Source organism: Bombina bombina, chromosome 7, assembly GCF_027579735.1.
Source record: "Bombina bombina isolate aBomBom1 chromosome 7, aBomBom1.pri, whole genome shotgun sequence".
Taxonomy (NCBI): Eukaryota; Metazoa; Chordata; class Amphibia; order Anura; family Bombinatoridae; genus Bombina; species Bombina bombina.
In genome coordinates this window covers 632498319-632517967 of record NC_069505.1, presented here as the reverse complement: position 1 = coordinate 632517967, position 19649 = coordinate 632498319, and the positions used below count along the sequence as shown (strand labels likewise).

The 19649-nt window shown below is 39.4% G+C and overlaps 1 protein-coding gene across 1 annotated transcript in view; it reads right to left on the bottom strand.

Annotated features, from left to right (window-relative positions):
• LOC128636767 (calpain-1 catalytic subunit-like) overlaps positions 1–19359 on the bottom strand; it is a 95131-nt gene extending 75772 nt beyond the window's left edge. The window contains exons 1-8 of the mRNA XM_053689747.1: positions 18480–19359; positions 18102–18254; positions 15351–15542; positions 13450–13574; positions 13236–13369; positions 4977–5148; positions 4443–4526; positions 4278–4363 (exon numbers count right to left, since the gene is read on the bottom strand). Of these exons, the coding sequence (XP_053545722.1) occupies positions 4278–4363; positions 4443–4526; positions 4977–5148; positions 13236–13369; positions 13450–13574; positions 15351–15542; positions 18102–18254; positions 18480–19359 (1826 nt within the window). The remainder of the gene's footprint in view (positions 1–4277; positions 4364–4442; positions 4527–4976; positions 5149–13235; positions 13370–13449; positions 13575–15350; positions 15543–18101; positions 18255–18479) is intronic.
• Between the last annotated feature and the right edge of the window lie 290 nt (positions 19360–19649).

The window sequence follows — 19649 nt, the reverse complement described above, 5'->3', positions numbered from 1 at the left end:
ATCACTCCTTCATATAGAACAACACTCACCTATCACTCCTTCAGATAGAACAACACTTACCTATCACTCCTTTATATAGAGCAACACTCACCTATCACTCCTTCATATAGAACAACACTCACCTATCACTCTTTTATATAGAACAACACTCACCTATCACTCCTTCAGATAGAACAACACTCACCTATAACTCCTTTCTATAGAACAACACTCACCTATCACTCCTTCAGATAGAACAACACTCACCTATCACTCCTTTATATAGAACAACACTCACCTATCACTCTTTTATATAGAACAACACTTACCTATCACTCCTTTCTATAGAACAACACTCACCTATCACTCCTTTCTATAGAACAACACTCACCTATCACTCCTTCAGATAGAACAACACTCACCTATCACTCCTTCAGATAGAACAACACTCACCTATCACTCCTTCAGATAGAACAACACTTACCTATCACTCCTTTATATAGAACAACACTTACCTATCACTACTTCATATAGAACAACACTCACCTATCACTCCTTCATATAGAACAACACTCACCTATCACTCCTTTATATATAACAACACTCAGCTATCACTCCTTTATATAGAACAACACTTACCTATCACTCCTTTATATATAACAACACTCACCTATCACTCCTTTATATATAACAACACTCACCTATCACTCCTTCAGATAGAACAACACTTACCTATCACTCCTTTATATAGAACAACACTTACCTATCACTACTTCATATAGAACAACACTCACCTATCACTCCTTTATATAGAACAACACTCACCTATCACTCCTTTATATATAACAACACTCAGCTATCACTCCTTTATATAGAACAACACTTACCTATCACTCCTTTATATATAACAACACTCACCTATAACTCCTTCATATAGAACAACACTCACCTATAACTCCTTCATATAGAACAACACTCACCTATCACTCTTTTATATAGAACAACACTCACCTATCACTCCTTTCTATAGAACAACACTCACCTATCACTCCTTCAGATAGAACAACACTCACCTATCACTCCTTTATATAGAACAACACTCACCTATCACTCCTTCAGATAGAACAACACTCACCTTCATATAGAACAACACTCACATATCACTCCTTCATATAGAACAACACTTACCTATCACTCCTTCATATAGAACAACACTCACCTATCACTCTTTTATATAGAACAACACTTACCTATCACTCCTTCAGATAGAACAACACTCACCTATCACTCCTTTCTATAGAACAACACTCACCTATCACTCCTTTCTATAGAACAACACTCACCTATCACTCCTTCAGATAGAACAACACTCACCTATCACTCCTTTATATAGAACAACACTCACCTATCACTCCTTTATATAGAACAACACTCACCTATCACTCCTTTATATAGAACAACACTTACCTATCACTCCTTCAGATAGAACAACACTCACCTATCACTCCTTCAGATAGAACAACACTCACCTATCACTCCTTTCTATAGAACAACACTCACCTATCACTCCTTTATATAGAACAACACTTACCTATCACTCCTTTCTATAGAACAACACTCACCTATCACTCCTTTATATAGAACAACACTCACCTATCACTCCTTTATATAGAACAACACTCACCTATCACTCCTTTATATAGAACAACACTTACCTATCACTCCTTTATATAGAACAACACTCACCTATCACTCCTTTCTATAGAACAACACTCACCTATCACTCCTTCAGATAGAACAAACACTCACCTATAGGGTGACCATATTGCCACTTTAAAAAGGGACACATATGAAAAATACATATGTCAGGGCTGTTTTTAGGGCTGTTTAAAGAAATGTTTTGTATAAGAACCCTGACATGTGTATTTTTCATATGTGTTCCTTCTTTAAGCGGCAATATGGTCAGCCTACTCACCTATCACTCCTTCATATAGAACAACACTCACCTATCACTCCTTCATATAGAACAACACTCACCTATCACTCTTTTATATAGAACAACACTCACCTATCACTCCTTCAGATAGAACAACACTCACCTATCACTCCTTTATATAGAACAACACTTACCTATCACTCCTTTATATATAACAACACTCACCTATAACTCCTTCATATAGAACAACACTCACCTATAACTCCTTCATATAGAACAACACTCACCTATCACTCCTTTATATATAACAACACTCACCTATCACTCCTTCAGATAGAACAACACTTACCTATCACTCCTTTCTATAGAACAACACTCACCTATCACTCCTTTCTATAGAACAACACTCACCTATCACTCCTTTATATAGAACAACACTTACCTATCACTACTTCATATAGAACAACTCACCTATCACTCCTTCATATAGAACAACACTCACCTATCACTCCTTTATATAGAACAAAACTCACCTATCACTCCTTTATATATAACAACACTCAGCTATCACTCCTTCATATAGAACAACACTCACCTATCACTCCTTTATATAGAACAACACTCACCTATCACTCCTTCAGATAGAACAACACTCACCTATCACTCCTTCAGATAGAACAACACTTACCTATCACTCCTTTATATAGAACAACACTTACCTATCACTCCTTTATATATAACAACACTCACTTATAACTCCTTCAAATAGAACAACACTCACCTATCACTCCTTCATATAGAACAACACTTACCTATCACTCCTTCATATAGAACAACACTTACCTATCACTCCTTTATATAGAACAACACTCACCTATCACTCCTTTCTATAGAACAACACTCACCTATCACTCCTTTATATAGAACAACACTCACCTATCACTCCTTCATATAGAACAACACTTACCTATCACTCCTTTCTATAGAACAACACTCACCTATCACTCCTTTATATAGAACAACACTTACCTATCACTCCTTTCTATAGAACAACACTCACCTATCACTCCTTTCTATAGAACAACACTCACCTATCACTCCTTTATATAGAACAACACTCACCTATCACTCCTTCAGATAGAACAACACTTACCTATCACTCCTTTATATAGAACAACACTCACCTATCACTCCTTTATATAGAACAACACTCACCTATCACTCCTTTATATATAACAACACTCAGCTATCACTCCTTCATATAGAACAACACTCACCTATCACTCCTTTATATAGAACAACACTCACCTATCACTCCTTCAGATAGAACAACACTCACCTATCACTCCTTCAGATAGAACAACACTCACCTATCACTCCTTTATATAGAACAACACTTACCTATCACTCCTTTATATATAACAACACTCACTTATAACTTCTTCAAATAGAACAACACTCACCTATCACTCCTTCATATAGAACAACACTCACCTATCACTCCTTTCTATAGAACAACACTCACCTATCACTCCTTTATATAGAACAACACTCACCTATCACTCCTTCATATAGAACAACACTTACCTATCACTCCTTTCTATAGAACAACACTCACCTATCACTCCTTTATATAGAACAACACTTACCTATCACTCCTTTCTATAGAACAACACTCACCTATCACTCCTTTCTATAGAACAACACTCACCTATCACTCCTTTATATAGAACAACACTCACCTATCACTCCTTCAGATAGAACAACACTTACCTATCACTCCTTCATATAGAGCAACACTCACCTATCACTCCTTTCTATAGAACAACACTCCCCTATCACTCCTTTATATAGAACAACACTCACCTATCACTCCTTCAGATAGAACAACACTTACCTATCACTCCTTTATACAGAACAACACTTACCTATCACTCCTTTATATATAACAACACTCACGTATCACTCCTTCATATAGAACAACACTCACCTATCACTCCTTCATATAGAACAACACTCACCTATCACTCCTTTATATAGAACAACACTCACCTATCACTCCTTTCTATAGAACAACACTCACCTATCACTCCTTTATACAGAACAACACTTACCTATCACTCCTTTATATATAACAACACTCACGTATCACTCCTTCATATAGAACAACACTCACCTATCACTCCTTCATATAGAACAACACTCACCTATCACTCCTTCATATAGAACAACACTCACCTATCACTCCTTTATATAGAACAACACTCACCTATCACTCCTTCATATAGAACAACACTCACCTATCACTCCTTCATATAGAACAACACTCACCTATCACTCCTTTATATAGAACAACACTTACCTATCACTCCAGGGTCCTTTATACTCAGTAAAGCCCCACGGGTTCCTGAGACGTAAGAGAGACACTTCACCAGAGGACGAAGTCACCTACAGGAAGTAATAAGGGGTTAAATACAGTGTGTGGGGGGGAGGAGACAGAGGATTGTGAATAATGAGCAGAACTCACTTTATTAGCGCCTATCACTGAGTATGCGTGACCGAGCACTAACCCATCATCGTTAACATATCCCACTTCAGAGGGGCTGGGGGCCTGTAGAGGCAAAATGTGCAATTAGTAGAGGCAGCAGTGTGTAGGGTCATTATAGCAAGGTATGTGCACGAGCAGCACAGTACACGGTGTATTTAGATATTATATCAAGTTATGTGCACAAGCAGTACAGTACACTGTGTATTTAGATATTATAGCAAGTTTTGTGCACAAGCAGTACTGTACACAGTGTATTTAAATATTATAGCAAGTTATGTGCACAAGCAACACAATACATAGTTTATTTAAATATTACAGCAAGTTTTGAGCACAAGCAGTACTGTACACAGTGTATTTAAATATTATAGCAAGTTATGTGCACAAGCAACACAGTACACAGTGTAATCTAGATATTAGAGCAAGCTATGTGCACAAGCAACACAATACACTTTGTATTTAGATATTATGTGCACAAGCAGTACAGTACACAGTGAGTTTACCTGAGCTACGCACCTGTATATAACACGCCATAAGAACTGTCCCATTCTCTGATTGGCTGACCATGTCCCAGGCCTCTTCCGCTGAGTGCCCCTTCAGACTCACACACTCTGCTATCCCACCAGTGAAATCTTCCAGGGCATCTGCAATGGTCCCTCCCTGCAGGGCAAGGTACCCCCCGCACACCCTGTGAACCGGGGGGAGTTATGGGTTAATGTGTGCTGCACTCATCACGTGTCATTAAAGGGACACTGAACCCAATTTTTTTCTTTTGTGATTCAGATAGAGCATGACATTTTAAGCAACTTTCTAATTTACTCCTATTATCAATTTTTCTTCATTCTCTTGCTATCTTTATTTGAAAAAGAAGGCATCTAAGCTAAGGAGCCAGACAATTTTTTGTTCAAAACCATGGACAGCACTTGTTTATTGGTGGGTGAATTTATCCACCAATCCGCAAGAACAACCCAGGTTGTTCACCAAAAAGAAAATTTATGCTTACCTGATAAATTTATTTCTTTTTTGACACAATGAGTCCACGGATCATCTTAATTACTAATGGGATATTCACCTCCTGGTCAGCAGGAGGAGGCAAAGAGCACCACAGCAGAGCTGTTAAATAGCTCCTCCCTTCCCTCCCACTCCAGTCATTCGACCAAAGTTAGGAAGAGAAAGGAAAAGCCAAGGTGCAGAGGTGACTGAAGTTTACATACCCCACAACCTGTCTACAAGAACAGGGCGGGCCGTGGACTCATCGTGTCAAAAAAGAAATACATTTATCAGGTAAGCATACATTTTCTTTTCTTTTTTAAGACACAATGAGTCCACGGATCATCTTAATTACTAATGGGATTCAATACCCAAGCTAGAGTACACAGATCATACGGGAGGGACAAGACAGGGAACCTAAACAGAAGGCACCACTGTTGAAAAACCTTTTTCTCCCAAATATGGCCTCAGCCGAGACAAAAGTAGAAAACCACAAACAAAGAAGAAGACTGACGAAAGACCTTAGTCGCCTGCAGGTAAAACCTTAAAGCACAGACCACATCCAAATTGTGCAGAAGTCTTTCCTTCTGAGAAGAAGGATTAGGATACAAGGAAGGAACAACAATCTCCTGAATTATGTTCTGATCAGAAACAACCGTAGGAAGAATCCTAATTTAGTACGTAAAACTACCTTATCTGAATGGAAAATAAGATAAGAAGACTTCTACTCTAATGTCTCTGATACTCTCCAAGCATAAGAAAAGCAACAAGAATAAAACTTTCCAGATAACAACTTAATATCTAAGGAATGCATAGGCTCAAACAGAGCCCCTTACAGAACTCTGAGAATTAAATTCAGACTCCATGGAGGAGAAACTCGCTTGAACACAGGCCTAATCCTGACAAAAGATTGTACGTCTGGTACCTCCGCCAGACGCTTGTGTAACCAAATCAACAAGGTAGATTTGACCCTTTAAGGAACTTGCCGATAAACCCTTCTCCAAACCTTCTTGGAGAAAAGACAGAATTCTAGGAATCCTAACTCTACTCCAAGAGAAGCCCTTGGATTCACACCAATGTAGATATTTACACCATATTGTGTGGTAAATCTTTCTAGTCACACAGGCCCATTTATCAAAGGGCTTGCGGACCTGATCCGACACTGCGGATCAGGTCCGCAAGACCTCGCTAAATGCGGAGAGCAATACGCTCTCCGCATTTAACATTGCACCAGCAGCTCACAAGAGCTGCTGGTGCAACGCCGCCCCCTGCTGACTCGCGGCCAGCAGGGAGCTGTCAATCAACCCGATCGTATTCGATCGGGTTGATGTCTGGCGATTCCTGTCCGCCTGTTCAGAGCAGGCGGACAGGGTTATGGAGCAGCGGTCTTTAGACCGCTGCTTCATAAGTTGTGTTTCTGGCGAGTCTGAAGACTCGCCAGAAACACGGCCCTTCAAGCTCCATACGGAGCTTGATAAATGGGCCTGACAGGCTCATGAGCCTAAATCAAGGTCTCAATGACCGATTTCGAAAATCCACGCCTGGACTGAATTAAGCTTTCAATCTCCAGGCAGTCAACTTCAGAGAACTAAATTTGGATGAAGGAAGGGCCCTTGAAGTAGAGGGTCCTACCTTAATGGAAGTCTCCAAGGTGGAAGAGATGACATGTCCACCAGGTCTGCATACCAAGTCCTGCAAGGTCACGCCGGGCAATGAGGATCACCGACGCCCTCTCCTGCTTCATTCGGTCAATGACTCGAGGAAGCAGTGCGAAATGAGGGAATAGGTATGCAAGAATGAATTTCCAAGGAACCGCAAGGGTGTCTATCAGTGCCGCCTGAGGATCCCTTAACCTCGATCTGAACCTCGGAAGCTTGGCATTCTGCCAAGATGCTATGAGATCCAATTCTGGCTAACCCCATCTGAGAATCAGGCTGTAAAACACCTCCAGATGGAGTTCCCACTCCCCCGGGAGAAAGGTCTGCCTGCTCAGGAAGTCCGCTTCCCAGTTGTCCAAACCTGGGATGTGGATCACCTACAGGCAGCAAGAATGGGCCCTCCGCCCACCGAATTATTTTGGATACCTCTGTCATCGGTAATGAACTCCTCATTCCTCCCTGATGATTGATGTAAGCCACAGACATTATTTTGTCTGACTGGAATCTGATAAAGTGGACCGAGGCTAACTGAGGCCAGGCCAAAAGAACATTATAGATCACTCTCAGCTCCAGAATGTTTAAAGGAAGAACAGACTCTGGCTGATTCCAACCCCCCTGAGCCCTTAGGGAGCCCCAGACTGCTCCCATCCTAGAAGGCTAGCATCTGTTGTCGCAATCACCCAAGGTGGTCTGCGAAAGCAGGTTCCCTGGGAGAGATGATTCAGAGGCAACCACTATTGAAGAGAATCCCTTGTCTCCTGCTTTATTCGAGGAGACAAATCTGTATAATGTCCAATGCATTGCCTGAACATGCTTAACTGCAGAGGTCTGAGATGGAACCGAGCAAACGGGATGATGTCCATTTCTGCCACCATCAGCTCGATTATCTCCATGCACTGAGCCACTGAAAGCCGAGGAGTGGACTGAATGACTAACAAGTATCGATAATCTCTGATTTCCTGACATTGTCAGAAAAATCTCCATATACATGAAATCTATTATGGTTCCCAAGGAAGTTACCCTTGTGCTTAGGACTAAGGAACTCTTTTCTAAATTTACCTTCCACCTGTGAGATCGCGGGAAGGATAACACCATGTCCGTGTGAAATCTTACGTGCCAAAAGGATGGTGCCTGGACTAGGATGGCGTCCAGATAGGGTGCCACTGCAATGCTCCATAACCGAAGCACCGTCAACAGCGATCCCAGAACCTTTGTGAAAACTCTGAGAGCTGTGGCAAGACCGAAAGGAAGAGCCACGAACTGGAAGCGTTTGTCCAGAAAGGCAAACCTTAGAACTTGAGACGATTCTTGAGAATGGCACATGAAGGCACGCGTCCTTTAAATCCACTGTTGTCATAAATTGACCCTCTTGGATCAAGGGAAGAATGAAACGAATAGTTTCCATCTTGAAGGACGATACTCTAAGAAATCTGCTTAGACTCTTGAAACCTAAAAGGTGGTCTGAAGGTTTCCTCTTGTTTGGGAACCACCAACCGACTGGGATAAAAAACCCAGACCCTGTACCTGAATTAGAACTGGAACAATCACTCCCAGGTCTGAGAGGTCTCCTACGCAGTGTAAGAATGCCTCTCCCTTTGTCTGATCCGCAGAGAATCTTGAAAGCAGAAACCTGCCTCTGGGAGTAAAACCCCTTGAACTCCAATTTGTATCCCTGGGACACTATTTTCTATTGCCCAGAGATCCTGAACATCTCAAACCCAAGCCTGAGCGAAGACACAAAGTCTGGCCCCTACAAGATCCAATCCCGGATCGGGGACATGCCCTTCATGCTGTTTAGATTCAACAGCAGGCTACTACAACGTGTTCTTTTTTTGTTTTTTTGGTTGAAATTCTTTAAATTTCAAAAGTGATTATTTCCGTCAAGCCAGGTCCCAACAAGGTCCTCCCCTTGTAAGGAATCGCTAAAAGCTTAGACTTAGAGCATACATCCATAGAACAAGGCTCTAACCATAAAGCTCTGTGAGCTGGAACAGAGAAACCTATGCTCCCAGTTTGATAACTTGAAGGGAAGAATTCGAAACCAAGGAATTAGCCAATTTGAAAGCTCTTATCCTATACTGGATCTCATCAGGGAAGTTTCTGACTTAGTATCATCAGACAACGCATCCAACCAATATACCATCGCACTAGTGACGGTAGCAAAGTACACAGCTGGTTGCCATTGTAAACCCTGGTGTTTTCTAATTTTTGTCTGTAGGACCTTTGAAAAACCCAACTATCCTCTAAGGGTATAGTAGTTCTCTTAGCTAAGCTGAAAACTACTCCTTCCACCCTAGGGAATGTTTGCCCAGCCTCCTTAGCTGAGTCGGCTATGGGAAACATCCTTTTAAATATAGGGAGTGTGGACTTTCATTCCTTATAATTTACTGGACGCACTAGGATAGATTACACCGGTAGTGTCGGAGTCGCCCAGGGTAGCTAAAACCTCCTAAAATAACAAATGGAGGTGTTCAAGCTAAAAAACTGAAAGAAAAACAACATCAGCATCAAATAAGGATATTATGCATCTGAGTCTGAGAATTCTCTCTCAGATAATCCCGAAGTATCTTCCTCTTTCAGGTAACAGGGAAGAACCATTCGGAATAGCAACTATTGAATCAATCAATTTTCTATTTTCCTAAATCATTGAAAATAATTCCTCTAGAAATGTTTTCTACCTCATGGGAAAAACATATAATGTATGAAATGCAGAGTAACTCCAGGTGGAGTGTGAGAGGAAGCGCAGGGCACTGCATGTGGGCCATAACATTTTGTGGGACACTATAGGAGAAATTTGTGGCATAGATTGACCATTGTCAACAAACTCCTAAACAGCAAATGCCTTACAAATTTACTGTCTCTTTAAATTTTAAAAAGTAACTTTATTTTTTGTGTGCTCTTGTTCCATCCTAAGTCACAAAGAATGAATTAAACAAAAAAACTGTTGAAATTCTTATAATAAAGATTAACAGATAAAAAAACGTTACTGTCTCTTTAAATGTTAAACTGTAACTTTTTATCTTTGTGTGCAGCAATGAGCCAGATTAACACGCAAATGATGTAGAACCTACTTACGCCTCAGTTAAAACTTGCTGAGGTGCCAATACTTAAATGCAATAAATCTTATTCACACTTAAAACTTCATGTTCCTATACAGATCCGGAGCGCAGCTGTAGCGCTATCCGGAACTACATAAATGAAAGCATTTAGTACTGTGCTAGACCTCAAACATAGCTCCACCCCTCGTGGGCGTGATAACACTCAACTCTGATTACTCATTGCAGTGAAGCCCAGAGATTGTAAATTGCGCCAAACATAACCCCGCCCATTGTGGGCGTTACCACACACGCTCTCCCGGTCGCCATTATAACTTTTAGAGATAGGTCACAGGGAGATAACTGAACCCTTCATTGTAAGCCTGGGGGCAAATAGTAGTACCGTATCATGCTGTCTTTGATGTTAGGTAGTACATCAAGCAATCACCCCTCCTGAGCCCTCTTGTCCAGCTCGGTCCAAGTGATTGAATACTTTGTTTATATAAGCCCCCAGAGAAGCCACCTTCTAATCTCCTCAACCCCAGTGCCTGCTAATACTTTGCTGTCACAGGATCCCCTTTATATATATATAGGAGATATATGTGCCAGTAAAGTGCTACACTTCCTCTGTCCTGAATCCTCTTCTTGCTTCAGACACCCAGAATAAAAAAGTCAGCACTTACCTTTGAAATCTGCCCGACAGCAGGGCAGCTCAGCAGGTTTAAGAGGTCCTCTCCCTCCCATAGCCCTGTGGATAAAGATAAAGCCTGAGTCGTCTTACTTAGGCTATCAGAGTTAGGGCAGCATCAATGTATGGGAGGCGCAGTGAGAATTATGTCCCACAAGTTCCCATTGCTTTAAAGCCACCAAAGCCCTACTAAAGAGACTGATATGGACTACAGCTACACCCTAGAACAAAGCAGCACAATCTTGCACTACTTTAAAAAATAATAAACTCTTGATTGAAGAATCTAATCTAACACCTCACTTTACCTCTTCCTATCACTAACGTAGGCAAAGAGAATGACTGGGGTGGGAGGGAAGGGAGGAGCTATTTAATAGCTCTGCTGTGGTGCTCTTTGCCTCCCCCTGCTGACCAGGAGGTGAATATCCCATTAATAATTAAGATGATCCGTGGACTCATCGTGTCTTAAAAAAGAAAATGGGCGGGCATCTAACCTTACATTCTTGCTTTTCAAATAAAGATACCAACAGAACAAAGTCAATTTGATAATAGGAGTAAATTAGAAAATTGCTTAAAATTGTATGCTCTATCTGAATCACAAAAGAAAAAATTTGGGTTCAGTGTCCCTTTAATAATACATTTTACTAGACTCGCGCAGCAGCCACGAATCATCTGTAACGAATATTCTGAAAAATTCCGTATTTGTTTAGCTTAAAACAAAACAAATGCTGAATATTTACCTGCAGGTTTATACTCACGTATAGCGCTCTGGGGAAATCATGCTAATTACGACTAGGGATGGGCAAATGTGTAGAAAGAACAATTTGTTTTAACTAGTGTCGATATGGACAAAAACTCCTTTAAATTTGTTAAACTGTTATTTCCGAATCTTCATAATTATATCTAATGTCCATATTCAATTTTTTTAATGCAAAGTTCGATTTAACAAATACTATTCAGAAGTTCAATAGTTCACGTGGGAGGGAATTTAGTAAATAGTTTCATATTAGATACAAATATATTGATATTTTTAATATAACATAAATTCACCCTGTATGAGAGCATGGAAGGAGGGGTGGGTGGCCCCGCTCCTCCTGTGGACCCGCAAAATATGGGGTCAAGTGTAGGTGAGAGGGGTGGAGTGAGGAAAGGGAGAAATAGGAGAGGAACAGGAAGTAGGACAGCAGTTTGGAAAAGTAGACAGAAGGAAGCTCCCTCCCTGTTTTTATAGGAAGGAGTTGGTGGATGTCGCAGTCATCGGGTGGCCGGTGTTTGCCTATTTTAGGTCAATAACTGGCTAGTGGTACCTCCTGCTGGGCTGCAGGGGAGAGATTCAGAACTGTGGGGCGTGTTGGCTGAGCGTTGGTGGGCAAGCACTCTTGTTAAAGTTTAAGCTGTTATTTATGATATTTATTAAGTATTTAATAAAATTGGGCTGCGGCCTTTTCACCCCAGAATGGTTGTCAGTCTTTTATTCAAGGAAGCAAGTGGACACTAGGGGGGGTCACTCAAATATTACATTTAAAGAGAACATTAAAAATACGATTACGTTAAATGAACGTTAGAATGTTGTACAAACATTAGAAATTTGACACAAATTAAAGGAACACTGAACCAAAAAAAAATATTTCGTGATTCAGATAGAGCATGAAATTTTAAGCAACTTTCTAATTTACTCCTATTATCAAATTTTCTTCATTCTCTTGGTATCTTTATTTGAAATGCAAGAATGTAAGTTTAGATGCCGGCCCATTTTTGGTGAACAACCTGGGTAGTTCTTGCTGATTGGTGGATAAATTCATCCACCAATAAAAAAGTGCTGTCCAGAGTACTGAACCAAAAAAGAAGAAAAAAAAAAAAAAGCTTAGATGCCTTCTTTTTCAAATAAAGATAGCAAGAGAATGAAGAAAAATTGATAATAGGAGTAAATTAGAAAGTTGCTTAAAATCGCATGCTCTATCTGAATCACGAAAGAAAAAGATTGGGTTCAGAGTCCCTTTAATGTGTTAAATTTCCTTAAAATTTTGTGAACATTGCGAAACATTTGCCGATCCCTAATCCCGCCCCTTCTTAGTGCGGCGGAAACCAGAGCCTACACTAAACGACCTCCTCTCATGCAGACTCTGGGATCCTGCGCATTAATCCTCCTGCTAGCGCAGCCCTGGACTCGGTGAAGGAGCGGGATTAGGGATCGGTCAATCTTTCGCAACGTTTACAAAAATGAAAGGAATTTTAACACATTAATTTGTATCATATTTCTAATGTTTGCACAACATTCTAACATTCTAAAATTCATTTAACGTAATCGTAATTGTTAGATAAGTATATTACGTTTTAAAGATAATTTAACGGATAACGAATATGTACTAATGAGTTTAATTTGCGTCTGTTTAGTTGTGTGTCTCACTTTGCATAAGCCTTCTCCAACAACGCGCTCCACATCTCGCCACGAGTGTCGCTTTTAGTGTACACAAGTCTCCCTTTCTTTGTGGGGAGTCTATCATCCACAACAACGTCCACCCAGGAACCGAAACGCCATAACTGCAAGAGACGCACAGAGGTTCACAATCACATGAGATAAACACCATATCCCATCAGCCCTTGCAGAGAGCGATACGCACCATGAAGTGAAAAATGCCGCAGTATCCATCAGTCCGACAGAAGCTCTGACCTTGAGGAACCACTCGAGAGAGGAGCGCAGGCGAGCGAGTGAGAGAGGAAATGGACGACAACAGCCAGCAGTCACCTAGGATGAGAGAACAAAGCTTTTGTTAAGTTGCTTGGTATTTCTTTACCAGTTTGGCTAACGGACCAATCACATTGCAGAAGATATTCACCGGTGTAAATAAAATAAGATAATTCACTGTATTCCGTATTAATGTACATTGATGGAATATATTGGCTGAACCAACCTCTCTTATGGCAAGATTACTAGTGTCATGCTTACTGCTGTGCATGAGCGGTATCGGGTTTATCGCAGCTGTTTGCGCACTCGTATTACAAGTTGATATTAAACACATTCACTTGAGTGCAATTGAATTTAACGTGCGTCAGGATAGCACAACTTCAGGGCTCTGTTAACTGTTACACTCAAATAAAATACATCAAAATGACATTACAAAGTACAGTTACACTCATAATGACATCTAATAATAATTATAGTAAAAATATTGTGTGAAAAAGGGCTCAAAGATATGAGGTCTCAGGTGTTACACAAAAAAAGTCTGCAAAGGGCTTTAACATAGAGATACACACACACACATATATATACATACAGTACATGTCTAATGATATATATCTATGTATAGATATGTATTTATATGTGTATATATGCATTTACAAACATACTGTATATACACATATAAACACATAATACATATGTACACACATATAGACATATACTGTATATACACATATAAACACATAAATACATATGTACACACATATAGACATATACTGTATATACACATATAAACACATAAATACATATGTACACACATATAGACATATACTGTATATACACATATAAACACATAAATACATATGTACACACATATAGGCATATACTGTATATACACATATAAACACATAAATAAATATGTACACACATATAGACATATACTGTATATACACATATAAACACATAAATACATATGTACACACATATAGACATATACTGTATATACACATATAAACACATAAATACATATGTACACACATATAGACATATACTGTATATACACATATAAACACATAAATACATATGTACACACATATAGACATATACTGTATATACACATATAAACACATATGTACACACATATAGGCATATACTGTATATACACATATAAACACATAAATAAATATGTACACACATATAGGCATATACTGTATATACACATATAAACACATAAATACATATGTACACACATATAGGCATATACTGTATATACACATATAAACACATAAATACATATGTACACACATATAGACATATACTGTATATACAAATATAAACACATAAATACATATGTACACACATATAGACATATACTGTATATAAGAGCATTAGAGTCGTTTGCTGTTAAATAGATTAAAAAGCAAAAGCGTAAATATTTATATTATATTCATATTTAAAAAAAGATTTTAACTATGTATTTACAGTAATATTTCTCATTCCAATGTTCTGCACATAGCAGAATATGTTCTATGTATTGATAAATAGATATTCCTATTTATATCTATACCTATATATAATCATGTGTATATATAAATTTATATATATATATATATATATATATATACATACATACACATATATACAGTATATATAGGTATAGATATATATTATAGCAAAATACTATCAGATATATGTATGAAAATATTTCTATATGAATAAATAGAACATATTCAGTTAGCGTGTGAGTTACCCGTCGAGCGCAGTTAGCGTGTGCAAGCAGAAGGGATTATTCGCGCTCTACTTGTAATTTGCCCTTAGATAGAAATTAATTAGTGTGGTTACCCAGGTCGCCTTGGCAAATATCAGTTGTAGCCGCTCCACTCTCGATAAATGTTGGGTTAACGCAGAACTCCTGCAGGTGTAAAAAAGACAAAGTGACCACTGGTTTCTGTATTGTACATAAAATAACTGATTTTGGGTTTGGATTGTGACCGTTTAAACAGAACTGTTCCATGTTAAGTGCAGGGATTATTACTGCAACGTGAATGATTTATTGTGAGATAGATCCTTATTAACCCTAAAGTGTCTGCAGCATAACAATACTAACAATCGCCTAGATTACCAGTTCTGAGCACTATAGGGAAATGAACAAATGAATCCCCTATAGCGCTGCCATTACAAGTTTTAAAAAACCCGGCTTGTGGGGGCGATATGGGGTTTTTAAGCTCTATACCGCACCAAAAATAAGCGCTGCTCTGACGTGCTCGTGCACACTTTCCCCATAAACATCAATGGGGAGAGCAGGTCAGAAAAAAGCCTAACACCTACGATCGCGAAAAAAAAAGCTCCCCATTGATGTCTATGGGGAAAAAAGAAACTAACGTTTAAACCTAACATAAACCCTATGTCTAAACACCCCTAGGGGCCCGTTTATCAAGCTCAGGATGAAGCTTCAGGGTCCGTGTTTCTGGAGAGCCTGCAGGTCACAAAGACCGCTGCTCCATAACCTGTCCATCTGCTCTAAGCAGACAGACAGACATCGCCTAAATTCAGCTCAAAGAATAAAACGAAATGTCAGTTGCTGTTATTTAAATAAAAAGTCTTTTTATTGAAAAATATTTAAAACATGGAGGGTGCATACCCTATAGACAAAAGAAATAGACTAACATGTTTCGGCCTGCGCCGTATTCATAGTCCTAAAACACCAAACACACACTCAGATTTAAAAACCCACCTCTGGGATTTGATTGGTGGAAATCCTAAGCATCAATTAGGGTATTAAAGAAACAGTGTATACAGATTTATGTCTATTGACAAAGTAATAGGATTTTGCATATATTCACATTCACAATTTATAATGTGCACATTAGACAATTTCTATGACCAAATGTATACAAAATGTTCAAAAATATATATATATTCAAAGCAATCCTTCATTGCTATGTTGTATCATTGTTATTATAACATTAATGGGTCAATTTAATTTGTTATACATTGTGTTCAAGATCAAAGTTTGATATTTCATGTTGATAAACTTCCTAATACTAAAGATTATTGAGGAACATTTCAAATCCCAAATGACTTCCTTTGATAAACTAGTGGTTAGATGGAGATATAGAGGTATAGGGAGAGTAGGAAAAATCCATATTCACATAAAGGCTCCCTTATTAGTGGTGATAGCAATAGTAACACTTTATTACTATTAGTATAGTGTTTTTAACTGGAAGGGCAACATACATGGATGTTCTAAGCTACCATGTATCCTGAATTGTATAAAAATATACAGGTGTACTCTATGCTAGTTCATTTTGTATATACAACGCTGGTGCAGGGATTTAAAGGGATTTGAAACAAGGGGCATAATATCTAAGATTACTGTGTATATAGTGTCTTAGAATATAGGTGCAATAGTTTATCAAACCAAGCACCTAAAGTTTTATTCAAAACATGGCTTACTGCCCATCCTGCAGATGGATTAGCGTAATCAGATACTGGCAAAAGGTGGTACCAAAATTATTGCTAACTTGAGTATTTATCCTATCAATTTATGCCAAAAAATTATTATTTATGCATAAGAACTATTCTGCACATCACTGAGAGAGGGGGTAGGTGGACAGGCTCAGTTCCAGTGGTTGATAAAATCATATTCAGAGTTCAGACCCAATGGAACCTTGGTCTGGAGTCTGAAAATCCAGTACATCTCCTGCCTGGATAAAACCTGAAACCTGTCCCCCCCCCTCTGCCGACCCTGGACTTTTTCAATGATCATCCATCTAAGGCTAGCACAGTCTTTATCATGTGTATTGACAAAATGGTTAACTAAAGGGGTGCTGCTTTTACCCACTCTAATAGTGGATAGATGTTCACGTATCCGTGAGCGCGCCTCCCTTGTTGTTAACCCTATGTATTGTAGATTACAAACTGTACACCATAAAAGGTAGATGCAATAGGTAGATCTACAATTCACACAAGTAGTCACGTCAAAAGTTTCCCCTGTAGTGCATGATTGAAAGGAGGAGCCAATCTGAACATGTTCACACGCTTTACATTGGGGGTTCCCACACCTATAGGTACCCCTATGTCTAAGCCAAGAGGACTGAGTGCATGGAGCAGGTTTCCTAAGCTGTGAAGGGGATAAGATACTCCCCACCAACTTATTCCTCCTGTATGAAAACCTGCAACCTTCACTGACTGCATCCACTAGACCATCATCGGCTGCAAGCAATCTGAAGTGCCCCCGGATTATGTTACAAATTGTATGGTATTGTTCTGAATAATCAGTAACAAATGTCAATTTACGTTTAGAATTACTGTTAGATCTCTTGTTATCTGCCAGGAGGGAATCTCTTTTTATTATATCTACTTCTGTCCTAGCTCTCTTAAGGACTTTATTACTGTAACCCCTATCCTTGAGTCTATCCTGCAGCACTTCAGCATGATGTTCATAATCTTTCGTTCGCGTACAATTTCTTTTAACGCGAATGAATTGTCCCTTTGCCACAGAATAAGGCACCTGCCTAGGATGACAGCTTTTTGCATGTAAGATACTATTGCCTGAAATAGGCTTTCTGTACACTTCTGATGTAATCTCACCTGACTGCCAGCCTCTGAGCTCAACATCCAAATAATGAATTCTTTGTTTGTTTGTTTCATGAGTGAAGCGCAGATTGAAATCATTCTGCCCAAGGTATTTCACAAACTCATCTACTGAATATCTCTCGCTGTCCCAAACAAACAACAAATCGTCTATGAAACGATGGTATGTCTTAATCGCAGGCCGGAAGGTGTTACTATCTGCATAGATGTGGGACCGCTCCCACCAACCCATGTATAGGTTGGCATAAGTGGGGGCGAACTTAGCGCCCATAGCGGTCCCACATCTCTGCAGATAGTAATCACCCTCAAATTGAAAATAGTTATGTGTCAGTAGGAACTCCGTAACCTCCAACACCAATGCTCTGTAGGGCTCACTGTGTGTTGTTTCATGAATTAGAAAGTATTCAATGGCCTTCAAACCTAGATGATGGGGAATAGAAGAGTACAGTGCAGTAACATCCACGGTGAGCCACACAGAATCCCGTGTCCACTCTATTTGGTCAATCATGTTTAGAACATGTTTTGTATCCCTAATATAGCTACGCAGGGCAATAACAAGTGGCTGCAGTAAATCATCAAGCCACTCCGAAAGATGTTCTAGCATGGATCCTATTCCGCTAACTATTGGCCTACCTTGTACATTTTCTATAGTTTTATGCACCTTAGGCAGGTGATGGAATATCGGAATGACAGGGTGTTTAACATATAAATATTGACACGTATCATTGTCAATAAAGCCTTCTTCCAAAGCCCCATCCAAAAGGTGCATAAGTTGTCGCTGAAACACATTAGTTGGGTCACCCCTAAGCTTCGTGTAACTGCTGGTATCTTCCAATTGCCTCAAGGCCTCAGCAATATAGCTTGACCTATTCATGACGACTACGGAGCACCCCTTATCCGCCTGCTTTATGACAATATTCATATTGTCACTCAGTGATCTCAGGGCCTGTTGTTCATGTATGTTTAGGTTACTCTTAACAGGTTTCTTTGTGTGATTAAGTGTTCTTAAATCCGCCTCTACTCTTCTATAGAAGGTTTCTATAGTGTTTCCCCTGCTCTGAATGGGGTAGAAAGTGGAGGGATTTTTGTATTTCTTATGCAAAGTAGTTTGATCATTTACAATATTAACCCCTGTCTCTTGCTCCAAACCTCTCAGAGCTAGGAGGTCACACGTATCCTGGAAATGAAACCCTTGATATATATTAGAGATTGTTTGCCCCTGGGGTTGTTCCATAAACCTTTCTGAATTGTCCATTTTGAAGTGCTTACAGAGTGTCAAATTTCGCACAAATTTGTTAAGATCTAACATTGTTTTAAACAAATTAAAATTTACAGTGGGTACGAAACCCAGGCCCAAACTTAGCACTCTGTATTCTTCCTTTGTTAGGACATGATCAGATAAATTTATGACGGTTTGTATTTTGATGGCATCCTGGTTTGTCTTACTGGATATCTAACCTGTTCGCCGCAATTCAACCCGATCGAGTATGATCTGGTTGATTGACACCCCCGATTGGCAGCGAATCTGCAGGGGGCGGTGCTGCA